General features: G+C 40.6%; 1 protein-coding gene across 2 annotated transcripts; it reads left to right on the forward strand.

The window, feature by feature from the left end:
- Window positions 1-6,792: 6,792 nt before the first annotated feature.
- LOC137270010 (protein C-ets-2-like) lies at window positions 6,793-18,002 on the forward strand. Of its 2 annotated transcripts, none has more exons than XM_067803824.1 (5): window positions 6,793-6,872; window positions 13,981-14,651; window positions 14,886-15,017; window positions 15,248-15,319; window positions 15,691-18,002. In XM_067803824.1, the coding sequence occupies exons 2-5, from the start codon at window positions 14,006-14,008 to the stop codon at window positions 16,368-16,370; spliced, it is 1,530 nt and encodes a 509-aa protein (XP_067659925.1). In that variant the 5' UTR covers window positions 6,793-6,872; window positions 13,981-14,005; the 3' UTR covers window positions 16,371-18,002. The 2 variants fall into 2 exon arrangements, with proteins under 2 accessions (XP_067659925.1, XP_067659924.1); XM_067803823.1 differs by lacking the exon at window positions 6,793-6,872 and adding an exon at window positions 12,116-12,189.
- The last annotated feature ends 208 nt before the right edge of the window (window positions 18,003-18,210 follow it).

Consider the following 18,210-nt stretch of genomic DNA (forward strand, 5'->3'; position numbering starts at 1 on the left):
TCACACTGTGTACCCATGTGGGGAATCAAACTCGGGCTCCGGCGTGATGAGCGAATGCTCTAATCACGACGCTAACCCACCGGCCCCAGAGCACTGGCAAATGTAGACGAATATAAATACATGAATGAATTAGTACTTGACAAGAGTGTGAAGGTTTGAGGGGAATGAGGATGGTATAAGATGATGCTTGGAAGAGTAAACATATATCATAATAATTGGCCACATCGACCACGACGATGACGATGATGACGACGATGCCGGGAACATGCAACCTTTATAACAGTCTGATCAATACAGAAGACTGCAATGATGAAGCGTCTTTATAGTGTCCTTGGTTGGTTGGAGAAGAATTCTTGACAAGCCTGACTGTACCAGAATCAACTGAACCGCATTTGAACCGCCTCACTTGGAGTTACCGGTCTGAACACAGGCGGTCCTGAATGTCATTGGTTTGGTGATGTTTTCTGGCCAATCGGTTGATGGTCAATAGATGACAACCAACATATCTGCAATCGCCTTGAATATGATGCAAGCAATGCAAGCATTCTCATACCAATAATTTTCCAGATGTTAGTCGTATGTTCTTATCAATAACGAAACATAAATACAGAGGATTGTGATAACTAAAGTTATATACCGCCATACATTGAATAGTCTAGACACATTCCACAGAACGTCCTTTCCCAGGTACCTACTGGTAACCCTCAAGAGAAAGTACCTGAATTAGATGTATGCATTGTTGTTGTAAGGATGTGTGACTGAGCGTATGCTAAATGACTTGAGTACAACAGTCTATTCTATTTGCTGTGATAGCTATAAAAGAATTCGTTTCAGTTGACATTCTACCTTAAATTCCTGTTGTCGGTGATTCATTGCAGAGACGCGTACGGCTCTCTACTACCGGATTTCTAAGATAAGATCGAGCGACGTGTTACCCAAAATATGCTACTCAAAAGGAGTAGCCCATCTATTTTTCTTATTATTTCATGATACAACATACGGCATACAACATAAAACTGCAGGTGGCCCTTAAGTTGAAAACCCTTTCATGACATATGGCAGTTGAATTAGTTATACACCCTGACAGCATATTTCTGCAGTGACATATATCTCCACCAGAAACTCCATCAGCCATCTTGTTGCGTTGACCTGTTACCTTGATGTCATCACATCTCTTCACCAGGAACACCATCAGTCATCCTTGTTGTGGTGACGGGTTACCGTGATGTCATCACACCTCTCCACTAGAAACTCCATCAGTCATCCTTGTTGTGGTGACGGGTTACCGTGATGTCATCACACCTCTCCACCAGAAACTCCATCAGTCATCCTTGTTGTGGTGACGGGTTACCGTGATGTCATCACATTTCTCCACCAGAAACTCCATCAGCCATCCTTGTTCTGTTGACTGATGTCATCACATCTCTCCACCAGAAACTCCATCAGTCATCTTGTTGCGTTGACCTGTTACCTTGATGTCATCACATCTCTTCACCAGGAACTCCATCAGTCATCCTTGTTGTGTTGACTGATGTCATCACATCTCTCCACCAGAAACTCCATCAGTCATCCTTGCTGTGTTGATTGATGTCATCACATCTCACCACCTGAAACTCCATCAGTCATCCTTGCTGTGTTGACTGACGTCATCACATCTCTTCACCAGAAACTCCATCAGTCATCCTTGTTGTGGTGACGGGTTACCGAGATGTCATCACATCTCACCACCAGAAACTCCATCAGTCATCCTTGTTGTGGTGACGGGTTACCGAGATGTCATCACATCTCTCCACCAGAAACTTCATCAGTCATCCTTGCTGTGTTGACTGATGTCATCACATCTCTTCACCAGAAACTCCATCAGCCATCCGTGTTGTGTTGACCTGTTACCGAGATGTCATCACATCTCTTCACCAGAAACTCCATCAGTCATCCTTGCTGTGTTGACTGATGTCATCACATCTCATCACCAGAAACTCCATCAGTCATCCTTGTTCTGTTGACCTGTTACCGAGATGTCATCACATCTCTTCACCAGAAACTCCATCAGTCATCCTTGCTGTGTTGACTGATGTCATCACATCTCTCCACCAGAAACTCCATCAGTCATCCTTGTTGTATTGACTGATGTCATCACATCTCTCCATCAGAAACTAAATTAGCCATCCTTGTTCTGTTGACTGATGTCATCACATCTCTTCACCAGAAACTACATCAGTCATCCTTGTTGTGGTGACGGGTTACCGTGATGTCATCACACCCCACCACCAGAAACTCCATCAGCCATCCGTGTTGTGTTGACCTGTTACCGTGATGTCATCACATCTCTCCAGCAGAAACTCCATCAGTCACCCTTGTTATGTTAACTGCTCTCTGCCTAGACTAACAGCTATTTTAAAATGAACATGTTACAGAATTTCATTGCACAAATTATATGTACGTGTAATATGAAAGGAGCCCTCAGACTTTCTTCACTTTCAGAAGCTGTGGAAACCATGACTTGCTACAATATTCTACATTTCCGCTGGCTCTCTTGGACGTATTTGCTGTAGGGTCTGCTTGACAGTATAAGGAATAAAAGCTTCCGATCGGATGATCTTGTGGTCGAATCCTTGAGTGATCGTTGTTTTAGGCTTATGGACATACGTGTCGTGCGTTCTATAAGGTTAATCTCATTCACTGACTGACTCACTTACTCGTAAGATCACCAGACCCATACCACAGGATAAAATAATTCACAGCAATCCTCCTATCGGCAAGAGAAGTGCTTTAATTACAGTTTCGATGAAATTTTTTTGTCCAATACTGTGGACTACGTCGCTCGGTATTGACAGTGTTTAGTTTTTTTCAAGCGGTATAATCAAACAAATTCAAGAAATATTGAAACCATCTCGTATCACAAATTTATCCAAGATTGTGTCACCACTCAAATTAATCATCTCATTCTCATTTCCAGGTACCGCATTGGGCCTAACATGTAATGTTTTTTTTTAATTTATTTAGGGTTTTTTTGCACACTTCCTCGCTTTGTGGACATATTCCGCTTGTTGTACATTAGAAACTACCTTTCCGGTAGTCAACAAAATAGCAACCACAGTATGCTGACGTGGACCTGAGGCTTAGTGATAGGCGAGTACTCACTCACCTGTCGTCAAGGTCAGAGTAATTCCCCGCGGCAAGCCGAGTAGATTACAGGTGTATAAGGTGCTCGACACAGCTTAATGTGTTGTCATCGGGACTGGTGGAGTCTTTTACGTGTGAGGTGAAATGTCAACACGTTTCGTCCAAATGTCACCCGAGTTCAAGTCCATTGTTCGACATTTGGAGTCTCCCGCAACTTAACTCCTTGTTTTACTGTCTGCTAGAGTTCGTCATCTCGAAATGATACTTCATATTCGTTACATCCATCACTCGACTGTTGCATTTGTGTCGATATTCTAGTCAGTGTGCCATTGGTTGGTTTTGACGTTGTTTTATACATGTGATAACCTGTAGTTCGATATTCGACGTTTTCGATATCCGATATATACAAGTCTTCGAAATCTTTTCTGTCGATACACACGCTTTCTTATATCATTTGTGTCCCTTCTGTCCATGTACAATTTTTATAATAATATTATAAATATCCTTCTTTGTATATAGGATTTCAGATATTTCAGATAGGATTTCCCTTGTATCAATTTACAAGGTTTCAGATATCCTTTGTGTCGATATGAAAGGTTTTCCATATGCTTTCTATTTGTATACAAAGCTTTCGACGTTTCTTTTGTCCAGTATACAACTTTCCAGAATTCCTCCTGTCGATATACAACTTTCCAGTATTCCTTCTGTCGATGTACAACTTTCCAGTATTCCTCCTGTCGATATACAACTTTCCAGTATTCCTCCTGTCGATGTACAACTTTCCAGTATTCCTCCTGTCGATGTACAACTTTCCAGTATTCCTCCTGTCGATATACAACTTTCCAGTATTCCTCCTGTCGATGTACAACTTTCCAGTATTCCTCCTGTCGATGTACAACTTTCCAGTATTCCTCCTGTCGATATACAACTTTCCAGTATTCCTCCTGTCGATGTACAACTTTCCAGTATTCCTCCTGTCGATGTACAACTTTCCAGTAATCCTCCTGTCGATATACAAGATTTTGGTGGTATTTTATTTCCATTCTTACTTCAGCATCCAGTCTTATTGAGGTCAGATATTCTTAATGTCCGAAATTCGACAGATCTGATATGCATATCATTCAATCATTCTGAAACATGCAGCCCAACAGTACCCTTAAATATGTACGTCATATCCATAGTCAGAAGGCCTTTCAGGATTTTCCTTTCAGGATTTAGGTTCAACCGGAGTTTATGATATAGTGTATTTTTTGCCAACAGGTCATTCTGCTCATTCTTTGAACGTGTCGTAGACTAAATCATTTCAACAAGTTTCCTTAAAACTTCATGTATTCAAGCGATATATTTGTTTCAATTTAAGTCCAAAGTGCACCGAAATTCTATCCCCTTTGTCTATGTAATGTATTCAGCAAACATTCGGTGTATCCCCTCTTTCTTACGTGTGTACATGTGCATGGGCCAGTGACCTTGCACAATGTGGCGTAATGGCCCTGTGTATAAAAACCTGACTGATATGGTCAGTGGGGACCATCCAGCGAGACCATCCAGTGAGACCAACCAGCAAGATCAACCATGGAGACGAGATCATCGACAGAAGTGGACGAATTGTGCGTCTAGTCGCGGTGTCGGCGAAGGCCGTCGCCCCACCTACGACTTCGTCGACAATGAAGAATCGCCGTCGGACTTCTGAATGTGTGTAAGTGACAGAGCGGGTCTCCACATCGGGATCATTGGCCACTCAGTCCCGATGTGCGTACTGTCACATGTTTACCACTGTGTATACCATTTCGACCGTCATTCAACCAAACAATAATAAAACATGGCTGCTGCTGTCTTCATCTCTACACCTGACTCTTGTCCTCCCTGTCCCTTGCCCACCATCCTAAACTACCACCCGAGAGCGACGACCACGACGACGTAACGGCTCAGAGAGTCTCAACATGCTTACTTTACTGTCGATGACATCGTCAGTAGTGTTTGAGCTACAAACCTTCTTCTCCCTGGTACGAGTTTCACGATACCCTTGAAGGTAGGGTCTGGGAAGTCACACCTCTGCGGGTATGTCCCCCCAAAATAACAGCATTATACATCGTCATGTGTACACCCAATCATGGCAGATGAAGCAGCGTTACATATAATCACATCATGTATATACGTGTATGCAATATGATAGATGGAGTAGCGGTTTTTATTGTCTCATATAGATTAGGTGCAGCATTATACATCATCGTGCTCTAATGCATCTACATGCCACGATTACGAGACTGGCAACATATCTTTTACGGTCTCGACTGACACAAAAACCATAATATGTGATATTAGATACCCGTAATAAGGACAGAAGCAGCACGGTATCTCTCACTGGGCTCCCTGTTGGAGTGAGCGGCAACAAATCAAGGTCACTATGAAACGTACAGGGAATTTTCCCGTTTTCATACTGGCTCGTAAACCTGAAAGTCTTTTCCAGAGACACGTCTTCAAAATCAAGTTATCGAGGCCCAGTTTCCGGGTGGTACCTATGCCGGGACCTTTATAAACTGCATGGCGACAGAAAATATATCACCCCTTTGTGGATGGCGAATAAAATCACCAGACGATGATCGGTGTATATATTCCATGACGATATATTCGGTCTCGCAGCAGATTAGAGGTTGTTCAAATTATATGACTTGGGTGGGGGTACAAGCCGGAGAGGGATGGGGTGTGGTGATCAATGATGATTTATGGAGAGGCATGCGCAATGTAGATGCCAACCCCCTCTCCTAGCCCGAAAATATGATACGGTACGATCAGTTTCGGTGTAACTCACCCTGGTTTTATTTGTTGGAATATTCTTCTGCGTGGTGAAAACATCCGGGTGTTTGGGGTGGGGCATATAGTTGGGGATAGGGGTGGGGTTGGTGGATTGGGATTAGATCACAGCGTGGCGAAGTGAGCACACTCCGTAATAGAGTGGAATCAAGTTACCTATAGTGACGATATGTCAACAAACCTGCTTCACATAGGTTTCTGGAAAAGGGAATAAATTAAGGTGAGCTTCCCTGATTGCAACCCAAACCAGTTCGCCATTTCCCCAACTCCGTGAAAAAAGTGTACTAGCTAGGAAAACGCAATAAACACGAAATTACGAAAAAAGGTTATAAAAACACAATAAAAAGTGTTCGAATAACCACAGCCACACGGTTATAAGGAACATTGACGTCAGTTGATATTGTTGCAATTCAATTTGGGTTTCCCTGAGAAACGTTCAGATTTCTCACTGATAATACCAAATTTTACATTGTTCAAACGCTCATACCCACGTCACTCAAAGGAAAGAGGAAAATACATCTCAGTGATCAGTGTCAATTTATTCAACCACAAGTGAGAGTGCTTCTTAGAGACGTTACAGCTCACTTGAACGCTAAGCTGTCGCCGAGACGGTATTCACTCCGACAATTTGGGTCAAATGTTGCTGTAACACCTTCCACGTATCACTTGATGTTCGTCCATTCCCGGTTACCTCCCTTTGTCCATGAAACTCGCTCCCTAGCTGTGAGTATACACCTGTGCATTCTCGGGCTGGGTTTTCCCAAACCTTCATTACGTCATTGCCTCGTTCTGAGCACTCACACTGACAGATGATAATCCCACCCATTGCCCTTAAACGATGCAAATATGAAATGATGGCTCGTACAAATGTGGCCGCCAATCTGCACGTGTTTTCATTGCGCTTAAGTGTATCGCCAATAGACGTCGTTGAATTTGTGGTGAGTTGACATTACTTAGGAGTGTATATTTATTAGCACAGCACATGGAGGGCCAAGCCCTTGCTTGATATGGGTTAACATGAGCTTACATAATGTTGTTTATAATAGGTTATAGAGCTGTGTTATGAATATCGGTAAATATTTAGAAATTTTGTAAATATTTCGTCAGTTTTGTTGTGATTTAGACTTTTAATTTACTGCAATGTCACTGAAGGCAAAGAAGGGTGTTGACAAACTGTTGATTTTACTTTGACGATGTTTTGGGAGATATTTGTTGGTCAGTGCGCGGGATGTTTTTTCTTTGTTTGGGGGTTAGTTTTTGTGTTGTTTTGTTTTCGTTTTCTTTAAAAAAAAGTAGTTGCACGAATTACCTTGTTGGATGATGATGCTCTCGTCTAGTGCGTTGAAAATATTACTTCACTGATACAGTGAAAGGGTTCACTTGCTTATACGAGTTGGAACAGTTACTCATTGTAACATTTGGAAAGATTCATTTTTAACTTTGGTTGCTTTTGTTTGTTTGTTGTTTAACAACAACAAGCTGTACGAGGGTATCTGTAAACAAACTGATGAGTTCACAAACCAGTGTTTGATGTCAAGAGCAACGACTGTGCCACCGAACGACGACAGTGGTTCACCGAGTCGAACCGCATCCTCGCGGTCTATTTAGTCCTCACTTATATAATCATCACACATATCTAGAGGACCTTTTCACGACGCGTTGATTTCTTGTAGAATACAATTCATTCTGTTTATGGAACAATAGTTGTTTGTATATGAAATGGACAAATACACGTTTTAGCCCTTAGCAAAATTACCATGTCGCGCTGCTATGAGTGCAGATTCCGGTTGTTGTAGTACATGTTGTGTATGCTGCAGCTGTTGGTGAAGTAGGCGATAGAGGTGTGGTCGCGGTAGAGACAGATGTATTGTATAGCCACACTGCAGTCATAGTGCGACCTCTAACAGGATGCAGAACCAATTAAACTAGTGGTCGAAAATGAGAGCATCAGTTCGATCTCTCATGTTACTTTGATCCGATGTGACAATATACAGTGTTGCCGATATATAGAGGTGACTGCACTTAGAACACATGAACGTATGTTCAGATGCAAGTCTATGCGGTTCTGTGAGCTAATGCGGGCTAAGGTTTTATAGTGCTGTCATATCAAGCTACCACGCCTCAATTTAACATGGACAGCCCACTCAACAACAGAAATACTGACCTCGTTTCTTTTCCCTACCCAATGATGCCAAGTACTAGGCAGGCTAACATTAAAATAAAGCATTTACGTTTTCTGGTACAAATTGGCTTGGGTTCAAACCTCAAAATATTCGCTCTCCGGGCAGACTCTATGCCCACTGGACCACATAGCATAGCATAGCATAGCATAGCATCGATTGCTGTTGACAAGTCATTCCAGTTGCGCAGATCGACGCTTAACCTGTTGATAATTGGATTATCTGGTCCAGACGCTATTATTTACATACCGCCGTCATGTAATTGGAATATTGTTGAGAACGCCATCAAACAGCAAACCAACCAACCACAGCACATCATTAAATAACGGCATAGCATAGTATAGCAAAGTACAGCACAACACATTATAGTAGACTAAGCATAGCATAGCATAGCATAGCATAGCATAGCATAGCATAGCATAGCATAGCATAGCATAGCACAGCATAGCGATATATCCGGTCAATCATTATGAAACAAGGTTTGAGTCAGTACTCTGTGATTCGCTAATCTGAGGTACTGGGCAATTTCTGAACAAACGAGGTTCTCCTCTGATGAACGTGATACCAATTCAACGTCTATTAACCCAGTAATGAGTACAGATTACTCGATTCCGCAAAAGTATACAATATGTGAAACTCATTATCTGTATTTCACGGTATACACGCTTATACATGGTATAAGCAGGCAAAACCAGCTGATATCACGTTAACAGGTAAATTATTAATAGTATAATAAACTCTCACATAATATTGTGCTGTAAATCAATGTTCTTTCTTGACAACAAAAAAGAAACCACATTTTATACAGTGTTCATCGCTGGATTTAATGACTGACAGGATAATAAAAAGATAGTTTTACTCGACAATAAACCTGAATTTTTAAATATATTTTAACCTAGAAAATATACAGGATGGAGCTGCAGCTGTGTGCACGAACACTTTCGCCGTGCCCTCAAGATGATGAAAACTGCACCGATTGGCCTTATATGAAACCATGCATGAACTCAACGAGTTACCTCCCTTTCACGACAACCCTTGGGTAAATGGAATCACTCAGGCGAGGTTGATTAGTAATAATTATTAGAATAAACCTTCAGCAAAGACAAATTTTGTTTGTAGTTCCGATTTCGGGCATAACACTCAACCTTCTTGAAAATATCCCGTGGGTGGCTACATAGGTGGAGAAATGGGTTAATGGGTCATCGAGTCAACGCGAAGTTGATTGTACATGGTAGGGGCTGGGACGTTTCAAGACTGGACTCTGGAAACTGTGAATAATATTGTCACACCTGCGCACCTTCACCGTAAACTGTAACAGTGTTATATCATAAACTGTGTCATGTTTAGTGTAGAACGTTGTTGTGAGACAAGTCACACAATAGGATCGTTCAAGTGCGGTTAACGGTGAGGTTGTTGACAAAGTCGGTAACGGATTAACAAAAATGTTTTGAAGAAAATGTATGTTATTGCTTATGCTTGTGTTAAAGTGTGTTGAAGGTGTATGTTTGCCTTGGAACCTCCCTTTCTTATGGACCTCTTTAATCGGGACTCTTACCGATCGTACTAACAAGGTAATGAAGGGTGATCCCTCCACTGTCATAAGCTGCCGACAGAGCTGTGTTGCTTAGAAACGTTATCCCATAATGATAAATCAACGATAGTTTCTTCTCAAAATAGGGTTAGAGTGTTATCAGATGTGGGATCATAATCAATAATCTAGGCTGGAACTCCGACCACTTAGAGCGGATCCTGTCACGGCCACATACGTGACGTAAATCAGCAACGCGTATTTTGTCAACACACAAACCAAAAGCAACTGCGAAATTTGACGTTGTCGAAGAGCGTGTGACCGTCACTGCTGACCCCGGTAGTGATATAGGTCCGGCTTATGTCTTCCCTATCACCGTGATCAGAATCAACCCTTGTTCAGTCCAGCTGTATTTTGTGTCACGTACTCCTCAATGTCGCAGTCTTGGAACCCGTTAACACTAAACGGGTCCGAATAAATTCAAAGTCACGAAGGTTTCAACTAACTCTTTTTTCATCCTGAAAAGTCTTCTTCCTTTTATCTTTTCCAAGAAATGGAGACTGTCTCGTAATATTATATATATTTGTTGTACTCCAGTATTTTCACGACGAGACCGCTAAAAACCATTTGGCTTGTTATAATTAAACAGCAAAGCATTTTAAAGGTTAGGATCGTGATAAGAAAGGGTAGTACCCCACATATTCATTACGTTCGTGTCCCGCTTGGACAAGAATAGCTTGTATAATCTATTCACAGCACAACTGTAATGAATATATGAACCCATGAACACATTACATCGGATTATAAGGTCAGAGAATGGCGCTGACTCGATTATTCAATAACATGTAACATTTTTTTAAGGAAGATGAAGTTTTTCTAGTAAAACCCATTTCTGTTTAACACTGCACTGACTGGGGTATCGTGTGTGTTTCAAAACGCCATGGGATTTAGTTTAACGCCGCAGTCAGCAATATTCCAGCTATATGGCAGTCATATGAGTTAAGACGCTGTACATTATCACTTAATGTACATCACGCTTTTGAAAACTATGTGTTTGAATATCAAAGAGCAAATGTGAATGTTTAAGTACACGGATTTCAAATATTGGATAAACCATCCCAGGACTGGATATAATTGACAAAAAGTATCCGTAGACGTGCTGGCATTATAGGACAATAATAAACAGATATTTGGTTCAAGTGGTCGAACCGCTAAATGTGTTTCACTAGGCAACCTGTCTTCAATATACGCGTCACGGAGAAAATCGGCGTAGTGAAACATATGTCAGTGGCCTACAGCAGCGTGTCAGTTGTGACAGATGTGTCATAACATTGTATTTTTCACTTCCACGCGATCCGGGTCACTAAACAGATGAAGTGAGTATATTCACAACTTAACGACATATTTTTGTGCTTAGGTAATACATTTCATGGGGGACCTTTGACAATCCGGTTACCCGTGTAAATTATTCAAAATCATTTGGGTTTTCAGACTGGAGGCGAAATGTTAGTCATTTTGAGGATGAAGACTTTTATGGATAGACGAAATGTTGGTCATTTTGTGTGAAATTTCATTCCGTCGAGACCTGTGAGGTTTCTTTGTCCGGTAGAGATGTTCAACGCGGAAATAAAGGCGTCGGTGACATGGCTATACGTAATTTTCATTGATCATTATTTGATAAGTATTTCCCAGATGAACTAATCTGTGACGTAATCCAGAAAATACCTGGTACTGTACCTCCAGCAAATATCAGGGATATGGGATATCATTGGTAACATAAATTTCAAATTGCTCATGTGAATTTGATTTCTTGAGAATCACGATAAATTCCATCCCAACGTCATCCCCATTTTAAAATGGAGAAAATTTAATCATTTTTTATAGTACATGTATTATTAATGTGCTTGAGATTTAGTCATATCACCATCCCGTGTACGACACAGGCTTGTTTCAGTGGGTGACATTCAATCACTACTACGTACATACTCGGTATATTAAACTTCATAAAGAATTGAAAAGAGGCCCTCTAGTGAGTTAATTTACCGCGTTTCATGACAAACTCGCCTCCAACCACCAAGAAACAGACCCCAACATTTATGAATGAGCTCCTATCGTAGCAAGCCCATATTTGTCAGCGGTAGGCGTGGTTCAGCCGGTGCAATTTCGCGCAGAGTAGGCGGGGCTTAATCTAAGGAAAGGTAACTCTAACTGAAGGGCCTGAACACCTGTTATCTCAACTTCAAATTACTTTGCAGTAATTCCGAAGTCTGATAATTTTGATGGAAATGAGTAGCTGGTGTAATCGTATGATCACATCCCGGACAAGCTTATTGGTTTGCGAGTGCAGGTTGTGTTTGGAGAGAACGCCCCCGCGAGCCCGTGTTTATCAACAGCCTGACATGACTAATTGAGCCTCGTTCTGGTTTGACAGCCTCGTTTCGTCAAATAAAACTTGACACAAAGCCCCGCGACTTGTCAATTCAAAGTCAGATACGATGGGATGAGAACGCTTTCTCACTAACACACGGACTTACCATTACTTACAAGGTAGGTGCCATCAGCCTATCTAGATAATTCAATAATATATTCTGTTACGTCAGCTACAGTCGGGTCTCACGTGCTTGTTGCTGGATCCTGTAGGCTGGTACAAGGTGATTTCGGATAACTTTACTAACTTAAAAATATTTATACCACCATTTAATATTATCTATACTCTAGTTTCATTTTGGGATGTATTGTCGGTTGTTATGATTCCTTGTATATGATAAATTCAACAGCTCCATACATCGATAAACAAACTGAAAGTAGACAGGCAAATTGTGATGCATATGCGAGGAGTTTTCTGCTATGTAGAACATGTTGCTCTCTTAACGGTAAATGTGTATAAATATATACATGAATCTAACAATACAGACAGTGTTTAAGAGTGCACGTGTACATATACCTTGCTTTACTATAATACTGACTGAATACTGACTGCATTAAACGTGTCTAACCTGTTGGATTTACATATATTACCCGTGCTTACTTTCATGGAGTTTATCTGTATATTGATCTGGCTAATATGTACACTGCTTATACCGATTTGTGTATACATAAACATCCCGTCTTCCGTTACCTGTGTATTTATTCACGTTATGCGCCAACACATTATAACATTTACACACAACTAAGCTTTTGCTAATTTGGCAATTATTTTCCGTCAATATTCTCGCGTTTTGTTTCATATACCAACATGTAAATGTTTACAGTGAGTGAGGATTAGTTTTCACCTCTTTTCGGAATATTACAGAAATAGCGTAATTTCGGAATAGAGATAACATACAAAGATAAGTTTATAACGAATGTTATAATGAATTGTTGTAAATAATCTTCATGTCTATCCTGTGTACATGTGCGTTTGTGTCGACACAAACTATCCGCATTTGTGTGCCTGCAATCAGTCGGAGCTTCCCAAATTCTCTATCGCGTTAATACAAAGACATTCCCACCCTTGCTCCTTGACGTCTGTGAATAAACGGACTGTCAAAGGACAGCGTTGATAACATGTGCACACATACGCTACAGTGAATATATGACAAGAATACAGTTGTGTCCTACGCTGAATAAACCTAACATACAACAGGCACCCACATGCACGATATCTCTACCAACAAAAGCATAACACTCGCCTTTCTAAACGTTTTCGAGTGAATGTCAGAGTTGAAACTAACGATCGTAGCTATTTAAGATCTGGGAGCAACACCTGTTTTCCACTTTCTCTAATATTCCCAACATTAGCCCGTGAGACCGGGGATATATAAACAATAGATCTTTGTCGCTGTAATCGGTCACAGACTCCAGTACACCACCCACACAATCCAACTGGGGACATTCCGCAGTTACCTCCCTTTGTGCTACTGATTGAAGTTGAACATGAGTGTGGGCCAAATTTCCCAGGTTGTATTTTTAGAATACCGTGTCATGTGTCGCCAAGACAGTCGTACCACTTACCTCAGACTTGGAGCTGGGCCCATATATCTATGTTCGTTGTACTGGCAACATGTGCGAACCCACACACAGCGCTTACAAAGACAGTCTACTAAGTATGTCTTATACACAATGTATGTCTATATACACAATGCCTAACGATAGACCGGACAACAAATATGACTATATTTAAACAAATTAAGTGTTTAAAATTGAAACGTTTCAATTCAACACACATTCACTGACAAGATGCTTTGATCGGAAGGCCAAATGTTAATAATGGGTTTCGCATAACCGTGTATGGTTTCTTAAGAAATTTAAATTTAAATTAAAGTCCAGCATTTTTATAAGGAAATCTTTACTTTCTAGTTCCTGGATCTCATAATTCACGAGGATGTATACAGAATCGGAAGAACTTCATTTCCGTGATCCATTCATTGAGGACCAGACGGTCCCGAGCTACCAGCAAACCCTTGAAGTTGCCGGCATCCCTTACCTGGTCGCATTTGATGACATGCCTTCAAGATTCAAATCAGGACCCACCAGCACATCAGAAGAAGTGTTATCCTGGCTCAGCCAAGAATCACTGGAGATGTATTCAGACACACCGGAAAAACATCATTTTCCGCTGGGAAAGCTGCATGCCTGCTCCATGGATCAAGACCTCTTTTCTGAGGGTTCTTCCTTCAATAGCCTCTCACAGGCTTCATCTCAAGGTGACTCGTCCGATATGTATTCTGCCTCACAGTCCGTTCTGAATGGGTCTCCCGTCTACACCGATCTTAGTGCCATGTCACTATCGTCAAGTTTGCCCTATGATCAACGATCTCCGTCTGACCACCTCGATGCCTTCGGTTCCTCTCCGATGGTCGGTTCCTATCCCTATCAGGACCACACCCCTACTCCTTCGTCCCTTCCTGTCTCACCTCCCAGCTACAAGGAGACCATTGCAAACCGTCGCCTGACCTCACGTGGACCAGGGTACTCCACAACGTTGGATGACGTCTTCAAGGCCATTGCCCATTTGGAGGATGAAGAAGGTTCGTGACTGCCTTACTGGGGAGGAATCATGATGTAAATTTTATCAATATGTTTTCATTTCAGTATCATCATTCACTTTCTATCACGTCAAGCAGTCATGTCTTAAGTTATATATAGTCTTTATCTTTGCTATTGTTAAATATAAAATGTAATGAAAAAAAAGTTGATAACAAATGTAGCTACTTTAGTTAGATCACGTTTGCATTATACTGTACTGTTTCTTTTTTTCACAGCTAAGGGTCGGGGATCGCCACTATCTTATGACTGTGTCCCCCAGACGGGCCACCCCAGCCACGCCCATACGAGCAGCAGCCCCGCCCCTAGTCCCACCCAGAGTCGCTGCACCCCCAGTCCACAGTTGCCAGGTGAGTTTCTTCAACACGTTATCCAATCTATTACACCTTATACATAAACATACATTATTCGGCATTTTTCGGTTGACTATAAAAGCATCACCATTGCCACTAAATGCCATTATCTGGCCTTTCTTTTAAAGAGCACATCACTGTTATAAACAATGTGACTATGTTGAACTGTATGATGGTTAAACAATTCTGGCTTTCTGTCTATAACATGACCTGTCTTTATTTTCTAGCGCCCCCAAAAGCAAAACCTTCAGTATTTGACCCAGAAGATCTGCGGAAGAAGGCGAAGGGCGTTCTAGAGCGTAAGTAGTCGTTTAATATTGAATCTCATTATTCCATGTCTGGACATTTTCTGGATATTCCACCAACGCAATAATATATGTAGTTAACGTGAATCTATCACGATTTTGTTCCCAGATGGCTCTGTTCCAAGGTCTGAGAACTCCGAAACATGCCATTTCGCCATTTGCCTGTTTGTCTGCAGTTCGAGTCAATAACGTACCCTTTGAACCAATTATTTAGGACGCTAGTCGTTTACTCTGAACTCGGATTGAAGATTTTATTTTCGTCAGTGGTATATCGCTGTTTGGAATTTCAGAGGTTTCCCGATTCTGAGTCTTGTTAAGGCCGTTACTTTGACCTGTGTATTTACCTATACGTGTCGTGTTTACAGTGACGGGGCAGGTTCAGCTTTGGCAGTTCTTGCTGGAGTTGCTGACAGACAGCAACAACGACTCGTTCATCCGGTGGGAAGGAGAAGATGGGGAGTTCAGGATGGTCGACCATGATGAAGTTGCCAGACGTTGGGGAAAGCGGAAAAATAAGAACACTATGACTTATGATAAACTCAGCCGGGCAATGCGTTTCTATTACGACAAGAAAATTCTCACCAAAGTTCACGGGAGACGATACACTTATAAGTTTCACTTCGACATCATCATGAAAACTCAGAGAGGGTGCATCAACTCTGTCCCAACCAAGGATACTCAAAAACTGTTAGCAATGGCCAACTTCTTTGTACCTTCTCCGTGTGATTCTGAGAGGAGCTATTCTGCCCCATCGCCTGTTGATCCGGAAGTGCTGCCATCTTCATTCGGATCTCAACCCCCAACGCCTCCTGAGTACAGAAACGAGGGTTACAGTCATGACGGCATGTTCCAAAGGCATGACGTCACCCGAGAATTAAATGACGTCACTGCACAATTACATGACGTCACATCATGGACCGACAGCCCACAATCGCTTCCTCAGTATTCGTGTCAGCGTGACCCAACTCAAAGCCAATATTGCTCAAACGTATCTTCATATCAGAACGGAAATTGGTACGATACTACAAACTTTAACGGGTATTGAAGTCGTAGCGGTGCTATGCTGACGTTCTATTCACGAAAACAATTCTCTTTGTGTTCAAGCGGAGATTCAGCAGGATGCGATCCATGGGACATTTACGGTAACATCCCAGTAAGCCCTATTCGTACATTGAACTGTATTCACATGGGCTGCTTGTGGTGATCAAATTGGCCAATCATTGTGAGAACATTTAAAACGTGAATTAAGAATATTTTTTATATTTTGTCATGAAGATATTTATTTACATCTCTCGAGAGCCAATATTTCATGCATTTCTTTAAAAAAATTAGCCTTTTCAAGCTATGCAGTTCGTATTATATAACTAGCGATAAACCAGATATCCTATTTTTAAAATATAGTGCTAAATCGTGCTATTTTACAGAAAAGTTCCATGTATTGATGAATACTGTTATTATTATGCAGCATATTGATATATTAAGTCTTTGTTACCTGTTTGTATATACTGTTTGCATTTGTAAGATATTTCCACGGGCGGGCCTGTGGAAAGTTGTGATATTTTGTTATATTTTTATATATCTTTTGCTTGTGACAAAATCATCTGAATGAGTGTTCAGGAATCGTTCATAACCATATTCTCCCTATCACATTCCGCTAAATTCTTTATGGGTTGAAATTAAGCATAATAAAAAAAAATGTCTTTAGATTGAATTTGTTAAATGGAGCTTTAAATTTGTAGAATGTTTTTCACTGAAAGTACAAAGTAAAATCACGTGGTAAAACGAAAACGGTAAATATTCATTGAAATATTTATGATAATTATTTTCTTTGCTTGGACTTTACCATTAAATATTTCAACAAAGTAATAACGTATGATATCATTTTTGACTTACTGATTAAATTAACAACATGAAATGTATTTACAAGTAAATTAGGTTTCCTTGAGAAAAGGTTTAGAAAACCAAGGGTAATATTTATTGCAATTATTGACTCACTTGACATTCTTTTATGTGCTTCAAGATGGCGCTGGTTTTCGCCATCAAATCAGTTTCACGATTGATCTCATCCCTAATTTTCTTTTCAGTGGAAAACTAGTTTATGAAGTACATGTATATGTAGTTAAAGACCGTTCCCAGTTTATTCAACGCTTGTTGAACCCCCACTCCCGTAATGCGTGCAGGCAAATGGAAATAACACGTGAATAGCACTCCCAGCAAATAATTATAAAACGTTTTATTTATATGTGTAACCAAATTGAACAAAGATATAGAAATGTGAAATGAAAAATTCATAAGTGGAATTGTTTTGATCAGATTCTAACTTTTAATTTGATTGTGACAGCGCACGTTCATCTTCCGTAAACACCATGCATTCTTTTCTAAATTTATGCTATATTTTTAATTGAATAAATAGAACAGGTATTAGGTAAAAGAAATACATCTTGAAGTCATGCGTTTACCTTTGTAATTTGGTAATTACTTGATATTATTTCCCACTTCCTGTGAAAACGTTCCCTTGTTCTTTAATCTGTTCACCCACGGTTAACCATCGTCATTGTGTGAGTGAGACTGCGTTTGATATGTTTTGTCCTGCGAGAATGAACAATCGTTACAACCATTGTATATATGTATACTTGAATCTGAAATATATTTTATAAATAAACATATTTTAAATTTGTGTATGTTTTATGTTTTGAGTTTTCGTTCCAGTTAATAATTACAGCCAGTCGTTCAGTTTGCTACATTTTTTCGTTTTCGACGTAATTTACAATTTTATTGGGTTTTAATTTAAGTGAAGGTGACAGTTGGTGGTCGGTGTCAGTTGCATCATTTTCAGTTTAATAATACTTCATATGTGGTAATAAGGAAATATCATGTTTGATATT

Source organism: Haliotis asinina, unplaced genomic scaffold (genome assembly GCF_037392515.1).
Source record: "Haliotis asinina isolate JCU_RB_2024 unplaced genomic scaffold, JCU_Hal_asi_v2 scaffold_26, whole genome shotgun sequence".
Lineage (NCBI taxonomy): Eukaryota > Metazoa > Mollusca > Gastropoda > Lepetellida > Haliotidae > Haliotis > Haliotis asinina.